Below are 25,805 nucleotides of genomic sequence, written 5' to 3'. Positions count from 1 at the left end.
TGCCAGCTGGATAAGCAAAGTTGTACTTATTAAAATATTAAGAAAACCTTGGCTATTAACCCAGCCTTTAATGGCCCTGTTCCATTTAATTGGCAAAGAAGAGGCATTGTTAATGTCATAAGTGATAATGATTGGTTCTATCAACTCATAATGTTATAAAAAATGCCTATGTTTATATTTATGTACTCTTAATCAAGGAATAGCAAGAGCTTGATGTCCAATTGAACAGCAGAACTTGGCAAAATCAATACATTTGAGTTGATTTTTTCTTTCTGTAATAAAATGTGGTCCTCCAAGGCTGCAATCTGAAACATCACTCACCTTGGATATCATTTGTTACTTTTGTATTTTGCATTTATTGGAACATATCTGTGATACAAAACAGTTTGTAAGGGAAGGTGTTCACCCTCAGATCTCGATTACTGTGCAGCCGTTGACAGTGTCTGCCTCCACCTCCACATCTAGGTTTACCAAGGTGACTTCTGGGAGAATGAGTATAGCTTTAACACTCCTAGCCTCCACACTCTGCTCCTCTTCCTGGTCACAGAGTCGATCAGAGGTAGGGTCATAGTGAAAGAAAGGACTAACGATCATGTGATTGTTGTTCTTGTTTTCGTTGCCACAACCAATGTGATTTTGCTTTTTTGCCTGTATGCGTCTGATCACGAGTACACTGCATATGAGCAATATCAGCAAGCAGGACAAGACGATAACAGCTGCCTTCAATGTCCTGACAAGAGTGCTAGGGTCCTGAACCTGGACGAAGTACTGGACCACCATCTTCCGGTGCACTTTACCCTTTACTGTTTCCACTGTCTCACAGGTGTAAATGCCAGACTCAGAATAGGAAGGTCTGATGATGAGTCCCAGGCTCAGTACAGTGTGTCGGGGACCTGGAAGGAGGATGCTGTCCGAGAGGCGCCAGCTGATTGGGAGGTTTGTTTTAGGGGAACATGGAAGGAACTGCGCTATCCTGATGTTCAGGTGGACAATGGGATGTTTCTTTTTCACTGAGGAAGATTACACCAGATCACCAACAGACTTGTTGCATTTCTATGTTTCCTAAGGGTTTTTTTGTATGTGTCTTATCATATGAATAATCTGTTATCAACTTTGAACCATAATGTCAATGATAAAACATGTATTAGTGTTTGACTTACAATCAGAAATGGGGCACATCTGGAGGTCTCCATCAGTCAAACTCTGAATTCTGCAAGAAGAGAAATTATTTCTTCATCACTTTATCAATAATATAAAACAATGGTGGCATACTCTGGTTCTGACAAGTGAAACATATGTAAAAGTAACCTAAGTCTTTCTAATGGCCAGCAGTGTAAAACTCCTCCAGATTTATAGAAATCAATAAGAAATGATTGTACTTTATTAATTTGCATCTTTGAAGTTAATTCTAGCATTTTGGTCACAACATTTATTTTTTCCATCTTCATGCATCACAGCTGGTTCAAGAAAAACACAAGATGGCAATGGACAAATGCCAAACTAAAGGTTTCTAAACCGTAGTCCACGCACCAATGAGTAACTTCATGGTGATTATACAGTCTATGGTAATAATTGACTATTGAAAGTAAAACAATACAAGAGTTTTCATTTACATAGACTTAAGAAATGCGCCGACAACCGACACACACTGGCCGCTGATCATGTCCCAGCCACAGTAAGGGTCTCTGGCAAGAAGGCAGTCATCGCATGATGTGTAGCGGCTGCAGTCCCTTACATTAACTTGAACAGCAACGCCATTGGCACCACCGTACAATTGGCCCTGCAGAAACAATAGTTCAGGACTGAGTTTTGAGACTCCCTAAAAGTTGTTCAAGTCTCAAGGAATCAGGGTATTTCACATTTTTTAATTAGAATTTTGAAACAACTCTAGGGACTTGGGCCCTACCGTTTTGGAAGACAGCTGGAGAAAGTTGACAGGCTGAGGAGTTGGAAACACTTGCAGCTCCTCGATGACGCGGCCTTCCTCACCATCAAACCTCACTGCCTTCTGAAGCCAACCAGACTCTATTGGAGATGAATTACATGGATTGAATAAACCAAAGCATTTGTGTTATTGGGTTGGATAAAATGTCTGCACAAGCTTGTTACATACCTGTGCCAATAAACATCACTTGATGCAGTTGTCCATCAAGTGATGTGACTTGGTCCACTACAATTTTGGAGAAAAGTGTCCCAATGCGGACCAACAGAGGCTTGCCAGTGATTGGTGTGACAGCCCCTTCCATCAGAGGGTGGTTCTTCACAAACAGCAGAGTTTTGTCTGAGAAGTCGAGAGAGGTCATCACACCTTCCGCCCGCAGTTCATCGTTAATGCACTGAAAGAACGAGACCGAATCTATATGATAAACCCTATTAATTATGTGATTTATTGTTCTATGCTTGATACTTACTGAACCAGGGTGAGGGAATGGCTCCTCTCCTGCGTATGTGTCCCAGCTCCCAGTATCACTCTCAGTCAAAAACCTACCACTGAACACCCGGCTAATGTCGGAGAGCTTGTAGGCACAGACAGCAGACTGACTGCAAGCACCTGAGGACTCCCTGTGACAGATACAGAAAGGATTTCCAGGTATTTTCTATTTCATTTTTCATGTATAACTTAATCTATACTCTTTATACAGTCCAAGCAATGACTTACGAGTAAATGGTGAACGTGGCATAAAAGATGCTATCCCTCCAGTCTTTTTGGTCTTGGAGAAGGAACGCGTCCTGGACCAAGGATGGGGAGCCAACATTGCCAAATGGACAGTCCAAACGGACCTTTAAGAAAGAAGTCCATTTTCCCTGCAGGGTCCTTTGGCCCCCCATGTCACTCTAAATCATCGTTATAATTACCATTAGCTTAATTTTCATTTATGGATATGTTGAGCTATAGTGCAGGTGTTTTAAGTTTCTCAATCGGATGAATTTACAGACGGACCTTACAGACACGGGCAATTCTTGACACCTGTATGTTGCCATGACGTTCCTCTACAGCGTTCTCAGTGAAGAACAACACAACAAAGTCGTCTATACCGTCCTCACTGTTTTTGCTTGCTTCAACGAGGCTTAAGGATATCATGGTAGGCTCTAAAAACGGAAGCATACAAGGTCGGAAAACAAAAGACTCAAGTGTGTACGATGATGAACAGAATAAAATGTTGCATGATTCTGTTTAGTATGTAAGAGCAACTTGCCATTGAACCAGGAGAGTAACATTTCAGTCTTGAGAGGGTTCAGTCCATGTCTCTGAAACACCAGTTCTGTGCCAAGAAAGTTTGAGGAAGCGGCCGAGTAGAAAGTGTTTCCTGTCAAGTTAAAACAAAACAGTTGTGCGTCATTATTTTTGTCAAAACTCTAACAAACGTTGCATTTTTTCTGACCCTAACCTTACTACAACCAGATAGTTATCTCAGGAAAGCAGTCATACAAAAAACTGAAATAAAGTGTTAGAAAATCTGTAAACAGTTATGCACTTACCATTCATTAGGGTGACAAAGTGTTGGTGAGGGTCAAAGGGAACTTTCCCCCTACTCACCTGCTGATTTCCCTCAAGGGACACATTTCCATTTGTGAAAGTCTGTTGAAGCAAATGTTAATGTCTGTGGGACTGTATTAGCTGGCTACACCAGGCCCTCAGAAATATTGACCTTTGACCTCAGTCGCAAAATGGCAGTCAGACCGAACACCGAGATGTTCCAAAATGTCTCTCATAGTTGCCGCAGTTCGGGACATTTACGTACCTGCTTATTGCCAGTCATCGTTGTCATTGAATCTTTTTTGATATGATTTGATCAAAAACATGAATTGGAAGTGTATAGACATCCCTTAATCCAATATAACTACTTAATTAAACAGAAACAGCACACAACAAAGCACCTGCCTTCATAATCTCAGTATATTAAATGTTTTGAAAGTTAAATAAATTGACTTACCAAGTAGTCACATGCAGGGTTGAAAGCATTTGTCCCACACACTAGCATTTTACCATCCTCCAGTGTCTGTAGAGTCCGAATTAAGTTATCACATTCCTGTCGCAAGAACAAAAGTGATTAAAATGAAACTTTATAACCTGGGATGTTGGGAAATATTGCACTTACTTGCATTTTACTTCTCAGCATACCTTAGTGTCCTTTCCTTTCATTTGACAGAGGGCTTTGTCTGCTGAACTGACCGTCCATTTGGCCTGGAAGAAAAGAGAATACGGGATGACCAAGAACATCTTTAATACTTAATATAAGAGCAAATATAAAGAATTCTCGTGGTATTAGTAGTTAAAATAGTACGTGATTCCTATGCCAGCAGATTTGTTGAAAGCCGTGTTATTTATTTTGTTCTTTTTTTGGTGTGGTATGTACAAATCTGAAGGTCTTACCTCACTGGTCTTTTGGGTGATGTCATCCAAGTTGAGTGTGAACACTTTCCCTCTGGCTCCGACCACAAGCTGGCCGATATCATCTCTTATCATCAAAGAGCTCAAGCTGCTAAAACCGGACTCTTCGAACTGCTTCAAGTTCATGTCTAAACCACAGAAAAATACAGGGAGCTGAAGGTTTTCAGATCTATTTATGCTCAAACAGTTCAGTTGTTCAATGTTCAATTGTCCAACTGTATAGCCTGTAATTTAAATGTATTTATCTAAGTAACCTTGCTTATCTTGCTTACAGTGCAGACGCTTTTCTGCTTGCTCTTGCCTCTGCTTACTTTTTATGCTGATTTTCCTATTCTTATTCTCTGAAAACTTCGAGCAGCGGCTCCTGGACATTAACTTATCACTGGGACAGTTAATCTTCGTAAATAGACGGAGGGTTTCAGCCATATTTTAAAAAAAATACGACGACCTCAGTCTTACAGTAGCGTGGCCTAGCAACAGCTAAAGCCTGGTAGGCTACTGCATGCTATTTAGCTTAAGCTAGTTGGTAGCAAAATGCCTCCATTCTCTACAGATGACTTCCACAAACTTATACAGAAGATGGCTGTGTTGGAAATGAAAATGCAACAGTTGGAAGTTAACGTGGAAGTGAATGGACTATGTCGTGGGAATGACACCACTTTACCAGTGTTGCAAAATAATGGAAAAGGGTATGGTAACTCACAGCTAGTTAGCAGCTACAAGGATTCCAAGGAACAGGAGGGCTGTATACCGGGTAATAAATCTACAAGTGGTAGTCCTCCCTGGAACTCTCTGGGTGCAAAGCCTAAGGGTAAATCATTTCCATGGGATTTGGGAGGACGGATAACAGGCAGAGCCCAGCGCTCTGAAATCTGTGATGCGACCGGCTGGCCTGCATTGTTATCACCCAGCAAGAGCGCCTCTTCAACCCCTATTCCTACTAGGAAACAGCCGTGGACAGCTGCTGAAGGGAGAACTACAAACAATCCTCCTAAACCACCAAGTGTGCCAATCCAGAACAGATACGCTCCGCTGACCGAGAACCGGAGATCTCTTACTGATGACCTGGATAACCTGTCCTCTTCACACAGCAGGGTAAGGACCAATAGCTACTCCAAAAGTAAAAGGCTAGAGGGAAAGCTAACGCCTGGGCCTGAAACTCTGATTGTGGGTGACTCTGCTGTAAGAGATGTAAAAGGTCTGTGTAGTAAGAACAACACCAAAGTACTCTGTTTCCCCAAGGATATGGTCTCTGACTTGGCTGAGAAGATCCTGCATATTGGGGCTGAACATCCGACTGTGAAGAATGTGGTACTGCATATTGGAACAAATGATGTTGTGAAACAACAGTCAGAAATGCTGAAAGAAGACTTTAAATGTTGGAAACTGTCAGCTCTCTAAATGCGGAGGTGTTCATCAGTGGCCCTCTACCGCAAGTCAGAAGAGGAGTGGAGAGATTCAGCAGATTGTTTGCACTGAACAACTGGCTTTCAACTGCCTGTACTGACCATTCTGTCCATTTTATTGACAATTTTAACTTTTTCTGGGACCGCAGACATCTTTTTAAGGCAAATGGAGTTTGCCTGAACAAGTCAGGAGTGAAATTGTTTATCTCTAACATATTCAACTGCCTGCATCATCAATCTGTTCCCTCTGCCAAGGACAAGCGGCAAGAGGAATCAAAACAGGAGAAAGACACAACACATCGCGCAGAAAACCCTGAAGAAGTATCACTGCACCCGCCTGAGGAATGTTCTGATTATGGGAGACCTATGAGACACATGGAGGAGTCTCCACTGCCCGTCACCCCCCCTGTCAACGCCTTTGAGGATACTCTTCATTCATCCCCCAGCTCTCTCTACTCTCCGCTCACCCTTTCACCCTCGCCCACCCCCCTGGAGTTCGATTACCGCATGAAGGCGATACGCAGGCTTGGCAGCATGTCCTTTACCCCCGCCCCTCAACGACGCCCACCAAAATCACCAAAGCAGAGACGCGCACCATCTCCCCCGGCTTCATCACCATGCCTAACACAATCCAAACCAAAACAATACAAGGAAGATGGAAGCAGATTTCCAAACCCCCCTTTCTACAGTGTAGCCCTCACCCTGCCCTCCTATGATGAGAGGAGCAGGGTGGTGGGTCCTCCTTCCCCTTCAAAGCCTGTTAGGGATGTGTGTGTACAAAACGCTGCAAACTGATATCTGCTGGGTCCAGGCTCAAGGGCGTATGGCACTCTCAACTCTTTCCAGGACATGCCGGGGCCCTGCCTGCCTGTAGCTTTGCCGATATCTGTGTTGATAGGTAATAGATTAAGAGCGGTGAATCATCTTAGATACAGTAAGTGCTCAAACGTTTGTGTGGGTTTATCAAATTTAGCAGTGATTCCATGTCAGCCACAGCTTGTTACAAAAAACCTGACTGATAGTGTGTTTAACGAACTTAAACTAGCTTTATTAAATGTCAGGTCTTTGGCAGGAAAAACATTTTTAATCAATGATTTTATCACTGAGCACAATCTCGATTTTATGTTTTTAACAGAAACTTGGATTGAACAAAATAACAGTGCAGCTGTTCTTATCGAATCAACCCCTCCCAACTTTAGTTTTATGAGTAAGGAAAGAATGCATAAGAAAGGGGGTGGAGTTGCTATTCTGTTCAATGATTCCCTTCAATGCAGGAAGACATCTTATGGGAACTTTGCTTCTTTTGAATATGTAACCCTTCAGCTGAAATGCTCCTCTCGAGCTCTGTTCCTAAATATCTATAGACCACCCAAATACTGTGCAAGCTTTTTTGATGATTTTACCGAACTGCTGTCTATAGTGTGTATTGACTTTAACCGTCTAGTCATTGTTGGTGATTTTAACATCCATGTTGACAACCCCCAGGACAGAGGGGCAAAATAACTGTTTTGTGTTCTTGATAGCTATGGACTGACTCAGCATGTGATGGAGCCCACGCACAATAAGGGGCACACTCTGGACTTAATTATCTCAAAGGGTCTGAATATCTCTAAGGTTGTGGTGACTGATGTTGCACTCTCTGACCATTCCTGTGTTTTCTTTGAGAGCTCTATTTCTGTTCACAAAAATGTTAAAAAAGAGGTAACCACAAAGCGATATTTAACTGAAAATACTAGGGAAATGTTTACTCAGAATTTCTCTTCCACACTTGCCCCTGCTAACATCTCAGTAAATGAGCTAGTAGATCATTTTAATTAAAAAATGAAAAATGTTATAGATGCCATTGCTCCAACTAAGGTAAAGGAAGTGTCTGGCAAGAAAATGTCTCCATGGAGAAAGGCCATGACCGTGAAAACAGAAAAAAGAGAATGTCTAAAAGCTGAACGCAGGTGGCGAAAAACAAATCTCCAGGTTCACTTTGAAATCTATAAAGAGAGACTTGGCCTTTATAATTTGGAATTGAAAAACGCACGACAATCGTTCTTCTCTGACATCATTACCAAAAACAAAAACAACGCACGTGCCTTGTTTGCTACCGTCGACAGACTAACTAACCCCCCAGTGTCAGTAGCCTCTGAATTTCTATCCACCAGGGCGTGCAATGATTTTGCCTCCTTCTTCATTGACAAAATTCAGAAAATCTGACAAGCAGTCAGTGCCTCTGCATCAGGTACAGCAAATGTGTTGTCTCTGTGTCCACTTAAAATCAATTCAAACACCATGACACAATTCCATCAGATTAATGATAAAAACCTAGAAGACATTATACAACTTCTGAAATCCTCCTCCTGCTGCCTTGATATTATTCCAACAGGATTTTCCAAAGATGTTTTGCCTTGCATGGCCTCAGATCTGCTTCATATAGTAAACAAATCTCTTCACTCAGGTATTTTTCCACAGGCCCTGAAAACTGCAGTCATTAAACCGCTCTTAAAAAAGAATAATCTAGATGCTTCAGTAATGAACAATTACAGGCCCATATCAAACCTCCCATTTCTAGGTAAAATCATTGAAAAAGTTGTTTTTCAACAGTTGAGTAATTTCTTGCATTTAAATAACTGTTTTGATGTGTTCCAGTCAGGCTTTCGTCCAAACCACAGCACTGAGACTGCTCTTGTAAAGGTCTTCAATGACATCCACTTAAACACAGACAGTGGCAGAACTTCAGTGTTAGTATTATTAGATCTCAGTGCTGCGTTTGACACTGTTGACCACAACATATTACTAGACCGACTGGAAAACTGGGTTGGACTTTCGGAAACAGTTCTAAATTGGTTTGAATCCTACTTAAAGGACAGAAACAACTTTGTTTCTATAGGTAAATACACATCTGAGTTGACAAATATGACATGTGGGGTACCTCAAGGCTCCATCTTGGGGCCTCTTCTCTTTAACGTCTACATGCTACCACTGGCTCAGATAATGAAGAACAACAAAATAAGTTACCATAGCTATGCAGATGACACACAAATGTACGTAACAATTTCACCAGGAGACTATGCTCCAATTCAAACACTGAGTAAGTGCATTGAACAAATCAATGACTAGATGTGTCAGAACTTTCTCCAATTAAACAAAGATAAAACTGAGGTAATGATTTTTGGAGCCAAGGCAGAACGTATAAAAGTTAGCGCTGAGCTTCAGTCTGTAATGTTCAAAACAACAGATAAAGCCAGAAATCTAGGTGTAGTCATGGACTCTGACCTGAGTTTCAACAGTCACATTAAAACAGTTACTAAATCAGCCTACTATCACCTAAAGAACATATCTAGGATTAAAAGACTAATGTCACAGCAGGATTTGGAAAAACTTGTCCATGCTTTTATCTTCAGTAGACTCGACTACTGTAATGGTGTCTTCACAGGTCTCACTAAAAAATCTATTAGGAAGCTGCAGCTGATTCAGAACGCCGCTGCTCGAGTCCTCACTAACACTAAGAAAGTGGATCACATCACTCCTGTTCTGAAGTCTTTACACTGGCTTACTGTGTGTCAAAGAATAGATTTCAAAATACTGCTGCTGGTTTATAAAGCACTGAATGGTTTAGGGCCAAAATACATTTCTGACCTCCTGCTAAATTATGAACCATCCAGATCTCTCAGGTCTTCAGGGACTGGTCAGCTTTCTGTCCCCAGAGTCAGAACTAAACATGGTAAAGCAGCGTTCAGTTATTATGCTCCAAATATCTGGAACAAACTCCCAGAAACCTGCAGGTCCGCTGCAACTCTTACTACTTTTAAATCCAGGCTGAAGACTTTTCTTTTTGTCGCTGCTTTTAATTGAACTATTCATATCTTAGACTGCACTGTAACTTTTATCCATGTATTTTTTCTTTTAATGTTTATTTTATTATTTTTTCTTTTTAATTTTCGCTTTTCAAAAGAACGATGCAATACAACTGAGATCAGCTCAAAGAGAACTAAAGGGGAAATTTAAAGAAGCCCGAGAGCAACATAGTCTGAGTGTTCGAGAGGCTTTCTCAACCAAGAACTCAAAAGAACTGTGGGACTCTGTTAAATAAATTACAAATCTGAACTCCGGCAAGAGGGAGATGCATGTTCTGGATGAGCTTAACAAAGCAAATTAAGTTAACAACTTCTACAAACGTTTTGATATTAATTCTGCTTCTAACATTGATGCATGTAATAACTTGTCAACCTCTTTAACCTGTGACCCAATACACAATAGAAGAATAATAATTGATGATAGTGCTGTGGCCAGGGTTTTCAAACAACTGCATATTAAGAAGGCCAGTAGGCCAGACGGTATTTCGGCACTCCTGCTGAAAACGTTTGCAGACGAGCTGACCCCTGCCTGGAGTCCATTATTCCAGCTCTCTGCTGACTCGGGAAGCATCCCTCAAATATGGAAGAAAGCTGTCATCATACCAGTTGCAAAAAAAACATGCCCACATGACAACAACGACTTCAGACCAGTGGCTTTGACCTCAATAGTTATGAAGTCACTAGAACGGATTATTGTAGGGAACTTGCGAACTGAGGTGCAACACCTCTTGGACCCCTACCAGTTTGCGTACAGCGATGGTAGAGGTACAGATGTTGCTCTGACCTCTACAACTCACTTTATTCTAAAACACCTGGAAAATCCTTTAGCTCATGCTAGATTAATGTTCATGGACTTTAGCTCAGCTTTTAATACTATTCTTCCCCAAATTATGTTAAAGAAGCTCAAACAGATGGATGTGAACCCTTACTTAATCAGATGGTATCACTCCTTCCTAACTGAAAGACAGCAGCAGGTGAAAGTAAACTCGACCCTCTCTGACACACAGGTCATAAGCACAGGGGCACCACAAGGCTGCGTTAGCTCTCCTCTTCTCTTCACACTCTACACAAATGAGTGTAGGAGTCAGCGCACACACAACAACATTATAAAGTTTTCTGATGACACAGCCATACTTAGTCTACTGACTAGAGACTCAGACATTTCTATATATAAACTTGAGATTGAAGAGGTCGTGAAGTGGTGTGAGGCGCACAACCTGGTGTTACATTTTAAAAAAACAAAATAAATGATCTTTGACCCCAAGTCAGTAGGTGATCACAGCCCCGTCCTTATCAACAGGGAGGGAGTTGAGCAGGTTACACGTTTTAAATATTTGGGGATTTATTTTGATGCTCAGTTAGGCTGGGCCCATCAGGTGGATCAGGTATGCTCAAAGATAAGCCAGCGCCTGCATTTTCTGCGTAGGCTCAGGGTTCATGGAGTGGATACATGCATCATGTTAATGTTCTACAGGGCAGCAATTGAGTCTATTATTCGTTATGGCATCACAACATGGTTTGGTAACTTGTCAGTTAAATCTAAATCACAACTCCAGAGCTTGATAAAAAGGGCTGGAAAAATAATTGGCATGCTTCCACCATCCTCTCTTCAGGAGATATTTGAGGAGATGGTGAGAAAGCAAGGCCGTAAAATCACATGCGACCCCAAACACATCCTGTATAGAGAGTTTGAGTTGCTGCAGAAGGTATAGATTACCAAACTGTAAATTGAACAGGTATAAGTTTTCCTTTATTCCGCTGTCAATCAAGCTGCTGAACAGTCAGAAACAATTGTGATTATGCTGTGTTAGGAGTTGTTGGGAGGTGCAATGTTTACAGTGTAGTTTGTGCAATCGAGAAGGTTAAATAGGGGAAGTGCATTATGTGTAAATAGGTATGGACACAATAGGGATATGTGCAATTTGACGGACACTATGCATAGGTGCAATAGGGAAAGTGCAATATTGATTTGTGTATGAATACAATAGGGGAAAGTGCAATATTTGATTATGTATGAATGCAATAGGGAAAGTGCAATTTGATGATGTATGTGCAATAGGGATATGTGCAATAGGGAAAGTTCTGTACCTGTATGTTTCTTGTTTGTTTCTTTGCCATGTGATATGTAATCTCTGTTCTGTATCTATGACTGATTGACCTGAATGTTTTATGTGTATTATCTCGATGCCCAAGACAAATTTCTCCTAAGGGAGACAATAAAGCTCTATCTTATCTTAATGACTGATTTTAAATGCCATTTTCTTAATGTCTTTCATTTTTTGTAAAGCACTTTGAATTGCCTTGTGTTGAAAAGTGCTATATAAATAAACTTGCCTTGCCTTGCCTAAGTATCTAGGATAAAAAGATCAATGCGATTTTATTATTGGATTTTGGTATATTGGATTTTGGTGTAATAAAATAATAATAAAATAATAAAATAAATAATAAATAATAAAATAAGCTCTGTGGCAACGCATGACACGTTTGGTTCAGCAGGATTATCTCCACAAATAAACTACACTTCATGATTTTTGAAAAGGAAATGCAATCACCAGAAGTAAAAAGCTAACGTTAGCTTATAAACAAATGACATTACGGTTGCGTGACTGCGCATCAGCACCGCTAAGCTAAGGCAGACTGGTGTTGGCGTGATGGGATGGCGTTCAGTAGTGTTATTTAGTCACTTGTTAGTGAACGCTGTTTTTAATGACGCAAAGACGCTTCCGATATTCACAAGTGGGATATTTACTGTATATTGTATGTGGTGGAACAAAATATGAAAATCTCGTAACCTTATGTTAACCACAGACCTTAGTTCAGACTTCTAACAACAAACACATTTAAAAAAAAAAAAAAAAGCTGTCATCTAGACGAGGGGAACAGGAAGTGGTAAAATGCTAACTAATGCCCGGTTTTAGGACTCATTCCGGCCTAACTCTACAATCTACAGTCTGTATGTGGCTATATGGCTAAGTGGGGTAAAAGTGATAATCTGCCAATTATGGATTCACTGGTGCGATCCCGAACCCTGCAATCAACATGCCAAAGTGTCCTTGGGCAAGAGACACGGACGTTTAAGTGTATATAAGTCCCTTTGGATAAAGGCGTCAACTGAATAGCATGTAATGTTTTCCCTTGCTACTATCTCAAAACTGTTACTGGTAGTGGATGTGTATTTTGTTAATTGTATGTCTGTTGTAGTCATACTGTATATTCAGCATGTCTTGTAACAATACAGTGTCATCATTGCTCTCTTAAAAGTATCATCTGTAGTCTAAATGTACAAAATTATATGCCTTACCTTGGAAGAAAACACTCCTGCGGGGTTTGTTGCTTACTGTAAGGCCTTCACCGATGATGAGAAGGAAACAACAGAGTACCACAGGATGTCTCATCATGACCTATAGGCTGTAGTACAGTAGGTCAATAAAACTTACAATTTAGATCAGATTTCTGACTGGATATATTAACTCTCACAGCAATCATTTATCATAGCAGTGACTCAGCATGCAACAGAATTATGTAATAAGGACACACAAAAGGTGTGTTGGTGTATAGACTGCCTGAATATGCTTCATGAAAGGTAGGATTCCTTCTAAATAGAATCTCTGATCAGACGACACATTTGTTATAATAACTATCTTTATTATAGATAGATAGATAGATAGATAGATAGATAGATAGATAGATAGATAGATAGATAGATAGATAGATAGATAGATAGATAGATAGATAGATAGATAGATAGATATAGATATAGATAGATAGATAGATAGATAGATAGATAGATAGATAGATAGATAGATAGATAGATAGATAGATAGATAGATAGATAGATAGATAGATAGATAGATAGAATTGGAGGGATGAAACCCTCTTTAATGGACACACGTGCAGATCTTCCAGAGGTTGAAAAAGTACTCATATCCTATACTTAAGTAAAAGTAGAAGTACTAGATTCTAGGAATATGATAAACCCTATTACATACAGTAAAAGTCCTGCAGTCAAAAATGTGACTCAAGTAAAAGTACAAAAGTATCAGCATCAAAATATACTTAAAGTACCAAAAGTAACAGTAGTCATTGTGCAGATTGGTCCATTTCAGAATAATATGATATGTTTTATAATTATTGATAATTAAAGTGTTCTCAAAGCTGGTAAAGGTGCAGCTAGTTTTAATGACTTTGTATACTGCAGGGTAGCTTGTGAATTTACTCCAGGTGGAACTAAAGTCTGATTTAAGAGTTTATTATATTTCACATCATTCATCCAGATCTGTAAAGTAACTAAAGGTATCAAATACATGTTGTGGAGTAAATTGTAGTAAAGTAGAAGTACAAAGTAGCATAAAATGAGAATACTCAAGTAAAGTACGAGTATCTAAAAATTGTACTTGAGTAGGCCTACAGAGTAAATGTACTTAGTTACTGAACACCACTGGTTTCTTCTTTACTAAGGTTGCATTGTTCTATTGTCTCACATAATACTCTTATGTAAAAAAACTAGGGCCGGGACTTTAACGCGTTAATTAAGATGAATTAATTACACAAAAATTAACGCGTTAAAAAAATTAACGCATTTTAATCGCACTTATTTTTGCACCGCGGAACGTTTCTCACTGGATGAGTTTCAGGCGTACCGATTATACTGGAGCACCAACTAACGTTCATGACTTCAGACAACAACAAACCACAGTGAACAACAGTGGGAAATGTTGTTTTAAAAAACGGACGGATGGAAGCGTTGATAAGAGCACGGTTGTGTGCAAATTATGCAAAAAGGAATTCGCATATCACCGCAGCACATCAAGCCTCAAGTATCACCTCAATGCAAAACATATAGCAGCTAGCGTGGACGTTAGCCTCTTTTATCGCGTTCACACCAAAAAGAGCCGGTACTAAAATTAGTTAACCTTTTTACCCCCACGAAAGTCCCTGCTAGAGAGCAGAGAGCTGCTAGAGAGCAGGGACTTTCGTACGGCTCTCTTGTGAGAAAATAGCTATATTTCTGATTGGCTGGGCGGATTGCAAACCACGCCCCGTAAAACTCCCAAAAAGTTTTGTGAAGCCGCCATTTTATTATCCTCGCATTAGCATTATTAGCATTAGCCCAGCGCAGAAACGCAGAGAGACTAACTTATGGCAACACAAAATAAAACATGGGAGCGGTGGAGATGAGGAGGTGTCGGCGTTCTGGCGATTTACTCGGAAGGCTTCAGTAGAAGCTGCTGGGAGTCCCAGCAGCTTCTACTGAAGCCAGTCCCCAACTCCGGGGACTTCCGGCCGGGGACTTTGGGCGGCAGTATACGCCGTGAAGTGGTTTGCGGCCTGCCAGTAAACCCAAAGCTACGGTGGCCCTGAAGTGCAAGACACAACAGCATTTCACAAAACACTACAGCATTTCACAAAATGCCGCAGCATTTCACAAAATGCCGCAGCATTTCACAAAACACTACAGCATTTCACAAAACGCCACAGCGTTTCACAAAACGCCACAGCATTTCACAAAACGCCACAGCATTTCACAAAACACCACAGCATTTCACAAAACGCCGCAGCATTTCACAAAACGCCACAGCATTTCACAAAACACCACAGCATTTCACAAAACACCACAGCATTTCACAAAACGCCGCAGCATTTCACAAAACACCACAGCATTTCAGAAAACACCACAGCATTTCACAAAACACCACAGCATTTCACAAAACGCCGCAGCATTTCAGAAAACGCTGCAGCATTTCACAAAACGCCGCAGCATTTCAGAAAACACAACAGCATTTCAGAAAACGCCACAGCATTTCAGAAAACACCGCAGCATTTCAGAAAACACAACAGCATTTCAGAAAACACCACAGCATTTCAGAAAACACCACAGCATTTCATATTGGACGGAAAGGGTATTCCTTAGGGAGAACACTTCTTGTTTGTGATTGGACAGAGCCAGCCATAGAGGCACTGCTGTGATTGGTTGTTTTTGCTGCCAGTCAAGAAATGACGCTGCGTGATTGGCCCAACACATCAGCCGTTAGCTGTTAGCACACACTCAGAGCTCACAGCTCCTCATATCTGTTCAGAAACTGGACAAAAGTTAAACATGTACAAAACACAGACTGTCTATGTCATTTCGAATACAGTCGCTGCTTTATGTATGTCTGTATGACGTTGTTGTGAGTGTGGACGGAGCAGCTACAGGTTAGTTTAGCCTGATCGATCAATGGACAGCTTCCCCCCCCCCCCCCCCCATCTATATATATACTCGCATTTTAGACTCTGTTACTAACTGTATATCTGTAGACTTGGTATGTCTTAAATGTCCGGTTAGGATGTATTAGAACGAAATCTAAAATGAAAATTGTAAATAAGCAATCTGTATGTAAAAAACCACCTGTATGTAAATTGTAAATAAGCCATCTGTATGTCAAATATGTCTTATATGTCTTATATGACATGATGAATTGGAAATGGGGGACCCTGATGTAAACAAGACGAAAGTCTTTCTCTGGTCTGCATCCCCTTAACAATTGTATGTTTTGAGCTGTAGGCTACTGTACTGTACCCAATATACAAGCTGTTAATAAACTTTTCAATCAATCAATCAATCAATCCGATTCCGATAGGATTTACATGGAGATACTGCCCGCCCCCAGAATTAAACACAGAATTAATGCTTTATTAATTCATGGTTTTTAAGGGGCTTATCTCCATGTAAATACTATGGTAGACCACCCAATATTCGCATCGCTCTAATCGCTCGAGTTTCACCGCGGCTGTCAGCTGTGTTTGCTCCTGTCATTCAAACAAGAGGCGCTGGAGAAGTAAATTATATGGGAGATACCAACTACAACAAAATGAACATATTTGACCGTGATTTAATTGTAATACACGTTTCAAAGTGATGCCGAAGTAACTACATACTGATAACGGTTAGTAAAAACCATGAATTAACGCTTTGACAAGTCTGCAGATAAGACGGCAGGCGAAAAGCTTTTAAAATGCGTGTTTTCGGAATGGAATCGGATCCATCAGGCTAAACTAACCTGTTGCTGCTCCGTCCACACTCACAACAACGTCATACAGACATAAATAAAGCAGCGACTGTATTCGCCATGACATAGACAGTCTGTGGTTTGTACATGTTTAACTTGTGTCCAGTTTCTGAACAGATATGAGGAGCTGTGAGCTCTGAGTGTGTGCTAACGCCTGATGTGTTGGGACATATTTCGCTGTCGGGTGTTGACCAATCACGAAGCGTCATTTCTTGACTGGCAGCAAAAACAACCAATCACAGCAGTGCTTCTCTGGCTGGCTCTGTCCAATCACAAACAAGAAGTGTTCTCCCTAAAGGATTACCCTTTCCGTCCAATGTGAAATGCTGTGGTGTTTTCTGAAATGCTGTGGTGTTTTCTGAAATGCTGCGGTGTTTTCTGAAATGCTGCGGCGTTTTGTGAAATGCTGTTGTGTTTTGTGAAATGCTGTGGTGTTTTCTGAAATGCTGTTGTGTTTTCTGAAATGCTGTTGTGTTTTCTGAAATGCTGCGGCGTTTTGTGAAATGCTGTGGTGTTTTCTGAAATGCTGTAGTGTTTTGTGAAATGCTGTGGTGTTTTGTGAAATGCTGTGGTGTTTTCTGAAATGCTGTAGTGTTTTGTGAAATGCTGTGGTGTTTTGTGAAATGCTGTAGTGTTTTGTGAAATGCTGTGGTGTTTTCTGAAATGCTGTTGTGTTTTGTGAAATGCTGTGGTGTTTTCTGAAATGCTGTTGTGTTTTCTGAAATGCTGCGGCGTTTTGTGAAATGCTGTGGTGTTTTGTGAAATGCTGTGGTGTTTTCTGAAATGCTGTGGTGTTTTGTGAAATGCTGTTGTGTTTTCTGAAATGCTGTGGTGTTTTCTGAAATGCTGTTGTGTTTTCTGAAATGCTGTGGTGTTTTCTGAAATGCTGTTGTGTTTTGTGAAATGCTGTGGTGTTTTCTGAAATGCTGTGGTGTTTTCTGAAATGCTGTTGTGTTTTCTGAAATGCTGTTGTGTTTTGTGAAATGCTGTGGTGTTTTCTGAAATGCTGTTGTGTTTTCTGAAATGCTGTTGTGTTTTCTGAAATGCTGCGGCGTTTTGTGAAATGCTGTTGTGTTTTCTGAAATGCTGCGGCGTTTTGTGAAATGCTGTGGTGTTTTCTGAAATGCTGTTGTGTTTTGTGAAATGCTGTGGTGTTTTCTGAAATGCTGTAGTGTTTTCTGAAATGCTGTGGTGTCTTGCACTTCAGGGCCACCGTACAAAGCAGAAGAAGAAGAAGTGACGTCAGCGGCTTCATTTGCCTAATCCACCCCCAGGTTCAAAGAGTTCTCATGAACTAAGTTCTCATGAACCTTTGTGGGAAAAGTACTGCGGTGGGAATGCGCCTAATGGTATACTAAAATCCATGTGAAAAAAATTGCTTCTCACTGTTCTCAGGTCAAATATTTATATGTGATTAAAAATGCGATTAATTTCGATTAATTAATTACAAAGCCTCTAATTAATTAGATTAATTTTTTTAATCGAGTCCCGGCCCTAAAAAAAACACATCTTATTTATATTTATTTTTCTCTTTCATTTATTTTAATTGATATTGAGGTTAACCAAAAGTAACGGAAAGTAATCAGGTTACATTCCTTTTATATTTCGATACTCAGATTAAGTTACTGGGGCAATTTTTTTAACAGGTAGTTAGTAATTGTAACGGAATACATTTATAAAAAACCCTCCCAACCCTTGTCGTTTATTCCCTACCTGTTGATGATCGAGGAAATGGATCAGCCCATTTGTTGTTCCTGTTCAACTCTTAATGCGCACTTGCAGCTGCCTGTATCCATAGTGACAGTCCAACTTGTGCCGAACTCTGGGATTCTTTCAAGAACGATTTGAGCGCGTGTACGTGCAGTTCATAAAAGCAACTACAATACATTCAAACATTCACATTTTTTTTTTTTCGGGTGTTTTTAAAAATGTTTAAATAAACAAAGTCTTGGCTTTCAGAATATGAAACTTTTATTTCCAAAATCACACAATAAATACATGTTTGAAGCTTGTAAAGGGAAGATGACAGCTCTCACTCGCCACCCTGCTCTTCCACAGCGCTGCCCCCCCTCCCTCCGGCTGAAATTATGAATGTAAGGTGTATAGTAATCATAGATAACACGGCAGGGTCCGTTACAGTTTGTTTTCATCTGACTTTAATTAAACAACCTCTTGGCTTTCAGATTATAAATCTTGTTTCGGCAAATTCAAATGATACATACAACTTTGAAGCTTGTAACGGCATAATTACAAGCGGAGAACGGAGTAACTTGACGTCACAGCAAGTATAACAACAGCCGGTGTTTCTCGTGAGTGTTTTCCCCGGGAAACAAACACAATACACACAAACACAAAATTACACAAACAAACACACACACACACACACACACACACACACACACACACACACACACACACACACACACACACACACACACACACACACACTCGTGAGCTTCCCCCAGACCAGTAATCCAAACGCAAATATCTTCCCTCCATACTATTTTGATCATTTGCTCCGCTAATCAATCAGATCGATGGATTCCAGAGATGTTTCTCAAAAATGATGACTCTGTAACAGTCAGTGGGCACCACTTAACAGCCAATCAGAATGAGAATATGTTTCACATGTGACTTATTCAAATTGCGAGTGATTGAGTGACAGATGAAGGTTGTTTAGGAGAAAATGTCGGAGAAGAAAAAGTTTGAGAGTGGCGCTCTGAAAAGGAAATTGTTGAGGGAAAAGGAGTTTCGAGACAAGCAGCTATTACAAAACATGCCAACGCTTACAGGTTATTTTAAACCTGTAGGCCATGATGAGGAGGAAGGACAGATGAGTTCTGTACCGAGCGGCAGCGGTGCCGGTGTTATGTCGTAGGTTGAAGCCTTGCGGTGGATTGAAGCCCTGTTCGCGGGGACGCGCAACGGTGACGTCATCGCCTGTATTGAGCGTTCGCCCTTTTCTAAGCTTTTTTCTCTCTTTTGAGTTATCAGATTAAACAGTAAACGGCTGAATAAATAATGTGCATACAATTGCGAGGAGGCTCGTTTTAAGGACAGGTTTTTCAGATCTGTCACAATCTTCGTATTGGAATACATTTACGTTTTTGAGTGTATAGTCCCACTCTGTTATATTCCTCCTTCCTACAGAACAGACAATGACAGGATAATATGTGATTTGTCAGTATAGTCCTATTTCTTAAAACCTTCTCTGTTGTTTAAGTGTCTGATAACCACGAATAGTAAGCAATGATATAACAGTAATGATCACATAATTATATGATCATGTCAGACATGTGTTATTTTCAATCAAGCCTAAAAGATAATGTGTTCAAACTGGCTTCACTCACTTGAATTGCTCCTTTGAATATCATTTTTATATATCCCTACTCAACACATGTTTGTATTGTAATGCCACTCATATATTTTTTTTAATTGTATTTTAAAGTGACATTGAATGCTTTGAAAGGTGCCCTAAAATAAAGTGTATTATTGATCTTATATCTGTGCCTCTATTACATTACATTTCATTTTCTATCACACTATTAATGTTCCTTATTTTAGACTAGGTTAATCCTGGTGTCAATAGGGAAGATCTGCACTGTTCTCTACATAACATGTTCAGAGCAGGTATTTCTCCTGCCGGATTTGGAACCCCCCCTATATCTTTGTCCAGGATAGTCACAACTTCACCAAAATCACACTGGTGCTTGCTGTTCCCCTTTGTGTTCACAAAAGCATTTCACTCTGGGCCCTGCAGGTGAAAAACTAAAGAGGGGCTTCAAAATCCGGCAGATCAGGTGTTGGTGCTGCCGGATTTTGAAGCCCCTCTTTAGTTTTTCACCTGCAGGGCCCAGAGTAAAATGCTTTTGTGAGCACAAACTAGAGGGGGACAGCAAGCACCAGTGTGATTTTGGTGACATTGTGACTATCCTGGCCAAAATTACAGGGGGCGCTTCAAAATCCGGCAGCTCTAGCAACTGCACTGCCGGATATGGAAGCCCCTCTGTGGTTTTTGACTTGCTGGGCCCAGAGTAAAATGCTTTGGTGAGCATAAACTAGAGGGGAACATGCAACACCAGTGTGATTGTGGTGAAGTTGTGACTGTCCTGGACAAAGTTGTAGGGGGGGGGGGGGGGTGGCGTGCCATATCTGGAAGGAGAAATACCTGCTCTGCTGAACATGTTATAGAGAACAGTGCAGATCTAAAATAAGGAACATTAATAGTGTGATATAGGCACAGATATAAGATCAATAATACACTTTATTTTAGGGCACCTTTCAAAGCATTCAATGTCACCTTAAAATACAATACAAAATAAAATATGAGTGGCATTACAATACAAACATGTGTTGAGTAGGAAACCACAGAGGAAAATTACATTCAAAGGAGCAATTAAAGCGAGTGAAGCCAGTTTGAACACATTATCTTAGGCTTGCTTGAAAATAACACAGTGTCTGACATATGTTATATCATTACTGTTATATAATTGCTTACTATTCGTGGTTATCAGACACTTAAACAACAGAGAAGGTTTTAAGAAATAGGACTATACTGACAAATGACATATTATCCTGTCATTATCTGTTCTGTAGGAAGGAGGAATATAACAGAGTGGGACTGTACTCAAAAACGGAAGTTTGTTCCAATACGAAGATTGTGACTATCTGAAAAGTGTCCTTAAAACGAGCCTCCTCGCAATTGTATGCACATTATTTATTCAGCCGTTTGCTGTTTAATCTGATGGGAAATATATCATTCAAAAGAGGGAGAAAAGTTTATTAAACTAGACGAACGTCAGATGACGTCACGTTTGCGCGTCCCCGCCTTGCCGATGTCAATCTACGGCAAGGCTTCAATCTACGGCAAGGCTTCAATCTACGGCAAGGCTTCAATCTACGGCACAACACCGGCCGCGGGGCCTCGGAGCCAAGTAGGCCGTCTGGTTCTGATAGCGATGGAGTAGCTGGAGTAGGAAGAGAGGAAAAACAGACAGGAGGGACATTATCCGTTGGAGGAGATGGGAGGACGACGAGGACTTGCTACGTGGAGGGGAGCCAACGGCAACCGGACAAATACATGAGGGAGGCCTGATACGTCACTCATCTGGAGGAGAGGACCAGGCGCGCGTAGAGCAGAGTGGAGAAGTGCGATCACAGAGCCTTCCGAGGCTATAAATGACTTTGATTTGTTGTTTAAATAGGGGGCCTACAAAAACTATCAGCCCCAGGGCCTGATGGCAGGTTAAGGCGGGCTTGACCGTGCGGCAGAGTTTCCGTTAACATTTTTTTCGCCGGTCAACATGTCCGTTAAAGTTGAAATCTTCCGTACAAAATTAGAAAAGTGCCGGTCAGAGGTCTTCTTTGTTATTTATTGAGCTTTAAAACAAATTGATAACGACTCTATATAATAATATAAGAATAAAAAACTGAGCCTCTCTTTTCCTCCCCCTCTTCGGACAGCCCAGCAGCTGATCTCTGAGCAGGAGACGTGGGGAGAGGGAGGCGGGGCTATTTCATCGTTATCAGAAAATGATCGTATAGAGGTGTACAGACGGATCCGTTTGAACCCCCAGAGCGTTTCGTTTGCAAATCTGTCCACCTTGAGACCCGTTATCGTTTGTGGGGTCCGTTTCTATCGTTTTGTTACGGCCTCGTGTAAATGAAAGGGCTATACGCAAGAGAAACTATGCGGATCCAACCCGTTTTGTTCTCGTGTAAACAGGGTCTTATTGCAAGACAAACAAATTAACATTTTGAACTGAAATAAAAACCCGGAAAATTAACGTTGCCAGTGTTAATATGTTTACATACAAAATGTTCTCATTCATATAGGCTACAACAACTTTTTATTTATCGCGACAGTTGTAATTATACAGCAGCCTGAAGACAGAGGCATGGTTCCAAAGCGCTGCGCATTTACACACGCCCCTCTGTGCATACATGATGATCATTAAAAGGAAAATAAAAATAAACCACAAACCCAAAATCATTCACCACTATATTTTTATTTTGAAACATCTTTTCGTTGTTGTCTTAAACATTTCATTGCTGGTGCATCTGCCTTTAAGTACAAATCCATTTTAAAAAAAAGGATACTTAAAGCTGAATGAAAGTAGCCTAAGTAAAAATCCAAAAAGGAAATTCAGGAAAAAAGTATTCTTATGATATACATCTTTGTTTTCAAATGTATTGTATCATTGTCATCCAGCTGGTAATCCCTATTGTTTATATAACTGTATGGGAATACTTGTTATGTCTAATAATTACGTAATCCCGTTAAATGTAACCCACTGTTTGTCCCTTCATCTGTAGTTAGTAAGAATGAAAATGTGACACATGTTCGAGCAATATAACATTTAACCACCAGAGGGAGTAGCCTAACTTTAATTTCCACAAAATATTTAGGCTTAAATCCATTTAGTTTAGGAACCTTCCTAACGGAGTGAAATTACCCGGAAGTCCCTCAGTGGCAGCCATGATAAGTTTCGTTCGAATTCTCTCTAGATCAGTGGTTCCCAAAGGTTGCAGGGGGGGCGCCAGGCCTTAGATGATTTGAGGCCAAATATCATATTTAGACTTTTCTTTTTTTTACATTTTTTCTTTTTTTTTACTTCAAGTTAGTAGCTATTATAGGCATAACAAGACGGAAATGTGTAATTCTTTTTTTAATAGAAATGTTTCTTCTGCCCGTAAAGTGTCCAAACCAGGCTTTTCTGGATAAGCGCATTTTTAAAACGTATCATTGTCCATGCCGGTTTCAGTTGGATTATTTGTCACAGTTGCTCCGATCAGATCGGTCTCCTCCATTTTGTATATTATTTACGACTTTTGAATCCACATATGGGCAAAATCCGGCTTACTTTGAGCATGTGTTTTAAACAGTTTAATCCCCTTGTGAATTGTTTCCACTTGCGCCGTCCTTTAATTTCTTCATACAGCGGGAATCCAAATGAATTAATCCTGAGTCCAATAACCATCAAAGTCACTCCAACAGTGCTCCTTAATTACGCTTTAATCCTCCTTTAACAAAATACTCCACATTCATCCAGTTTGTGACAGTAGTTGTAGCAATTTGAGACTTTTAAAACTTGAATTACCGCTGTTGTGTGTGTGAGGGGGGGGGGGGGCGCAACCTCCAACAGGAGTCATTTGGGGGGGCTCTTGGGAAAAAAGGTTGGGAACCACTGCTCTAGATGATAGGAAAGGAGGTTTCAAACTTCCTTTATAACCTCCTTTAGTTTAGGAACCACTGGACCTCCCTAACCGAAAGGAGAGGAGAAAATGCTGCCCCACAATGCCTTGCAGCCGCAGCATTTGCCGTCACACAACAGTCGGCCGTTCACGGAAACAACCGATTATGACCGAGAAATTATATCATGAAAGTTACGGTGCTTATTAAGCATTTTAAAACGCATGTGGTAAGTTGCCAAAGTGCTTTGTTTTGAACGTTCATCAGTATTATAATCAAAAAGAGAAATATGAACATTAGTTTTTACTGAAATGATCAAATAAAGTCAACATTTTACAGTCTTTACTGAGCTGTGTGGAGTTTGTTCAACTTTTAAAAGATGTTTGAATGGTGATATACACAGTGATAGATGTTAAGGACTAACGTTTATAATAAATACATTGGTATTGATTTTAAGATCTTTTCATACAATCATACGTATTGGGATCATTTGTATTAATGTAGACCGGAGGGAGAGGGTGACGAGCATAAGTTTCACTTTCTTTTTTTATTTCAATTCCAACTTTGGTCATGAAGAATATGTTTCTCTGTTGTCCACGTTCATAAAGCATAAAGCATCAGAGCACGGTGCAGAGTCTCTAGATGAGTTTACAGTAGTCCCTCGTTCTTATTAAACATCCATGTTGTAGTCCTCTGTATAGAAAACTGTAGTTTCCATAGTTTCCCCCACAGCAGCAGACGCACAAAATGACGTCCGCTGGCGCATCATAAACACGTCGGATAGTGAAAGTGCATTCGGATTCTCTAAAGTACCGCAGTCTCTTCTCCTAAATCCTTTTGAATTCTCCTATCTACTATCACTTAACCCCGTGACGTTTCACTCAGAGGTCAAGGGATAGACGATAGGGTTAGACGTTAGGAGCTGATTTTTGGATTATCCGACCGCAACCTTAGGTTTCGTTCCGATAATCCAAAAATCAGCTCCTAAATGCTTTAGAGAATCCGAATGAACTTTCACTATCCGACGTGTTTATGATGCGCCAGCGGACGTCATGAATGTGCGTCTGCTGCTGTGGGGAAACTATGGAAACCACAGTTTTCTATACAGCGGACTACAACATGGATGTTTAATAAGAACGACGGACTCATCTAGAGACTCTGTACCGTGCTCTGATGCTGTTGTTTTATGAACGTGGACAACAGAGAAACATATTCTTCATGACCAAAGTTGGAATTGAAATAAAAAAGGAAAGTGAAACTTATGCTCATCACCCTCTCCCTAAATGATCCCAATACGTATAATTGTATGAAAAGATCTTAAAATCAATACAAATGTATTTATTATAAACGTTAGTCCTTAACATCTATCACTGTGTATATCACCATTCAAACATCTTTTAAAAGTTGAACAAACCCCACACAGCTCAGTAAAGACTGTGAGATGTTGACTTTATTTGACCATTTCAGTAAAAACTAATGTTCATATTTCTCTTTTTGATTATAATACTGATGAACGTTCAGAACAAAGCACTTACCACATACGTTTTAAAATGCTTAATAAGCCTCGTAACTTTCATGATATAATTTCTCGGTCATAATCGGTTGTTTCCGTGAACGGCCGACTGTTGAGTGACGGCAAATGCTGCGGCTGCAATGCATTGTGGGGCAGCATTTTCTCCTCTCCTTTCGGTAAGGGAGGTCCAGTGGTTCCTAAGCTAAAGGAGGTTATAAAGGAAGTTTGAAACCTCCTTTCCTTTCATTTAGAGAATTGGAACAGCACTTATCATGGCTGCCACTGAGGGACTTCCGGGTCATTTCACTTGGTTAGGAAGGTTCCTAAGCTAAATGGACTATTGGAACGCAACCTTAGACTTGTACTTCCTTTACTACGGAGCCCCTAAAGGGACATGGTAAAAATAA

The 25,805-nt window shown here is 40.4% G+C and overlaps 1 protein-coding gene across 1 annotated transcript; it reads right to left on the bottom strand.

The window, feature by feature from the left end:
• Nucleotides 1-408: 408 nt before the first annotated feature.
• LOC117542419 (semaphorin-4E-like) lies at nucleotides 409-13,042 on the bottom strand. The gene is made up of 14 exons (XM_034210073.1): nucleotides 12,946-13,042; nucleotides 4,376-4,521; nucleotides 4,124-4,186; nucleotides 3,936-4,031; nucleotides 3,481-3,580; nucleotides 3,198-3,308; nucleotides 2,942-3,090; nucleotides 2,660-2,835; nucleotides 2,412-2,562; nucleotides 2,114-2,336; nucleotides 1,907-2,025; nucleotides 1,614-1,780; nucleotides 1,161-1,210; nucleotides 409-1,010 (listed from the first exon to the last, which is right to left on the bottom strand). The coding sequence occupies exons 1-14, from the start codon at nucleotides 13,040-13,042 to the stop codon at nucleotides 409-411; spliced, it is 2,250 nt and encodes a 749-aa protein (XP_034065964.1).
• Nucleotides 13,043-25,805: the final 12,763 nt, after the last annotated feature.

Source organism: Gymnodraco acuticeps, unplaced genomic scaffold (assembly GCF_902827175.1).
Source record: "Gymnodraco acuticeps unplaced genomic scaffold, fGymAcu1.1, whole genome shotgun sequence".
In the NCBI taxonomy this organism is placed as follows: Eukaryota; Metazoa; Chordata; class Actinopteri; order Perciformes; family Bathydraconidae; genus Gymnodraco; species Gymnodraco acuticeps.
The sequence above is the reverse complement of the archived record's forward strand: the minus strand, read 5'-3'. Positions and strand labels throughout refer to the sequence as shown.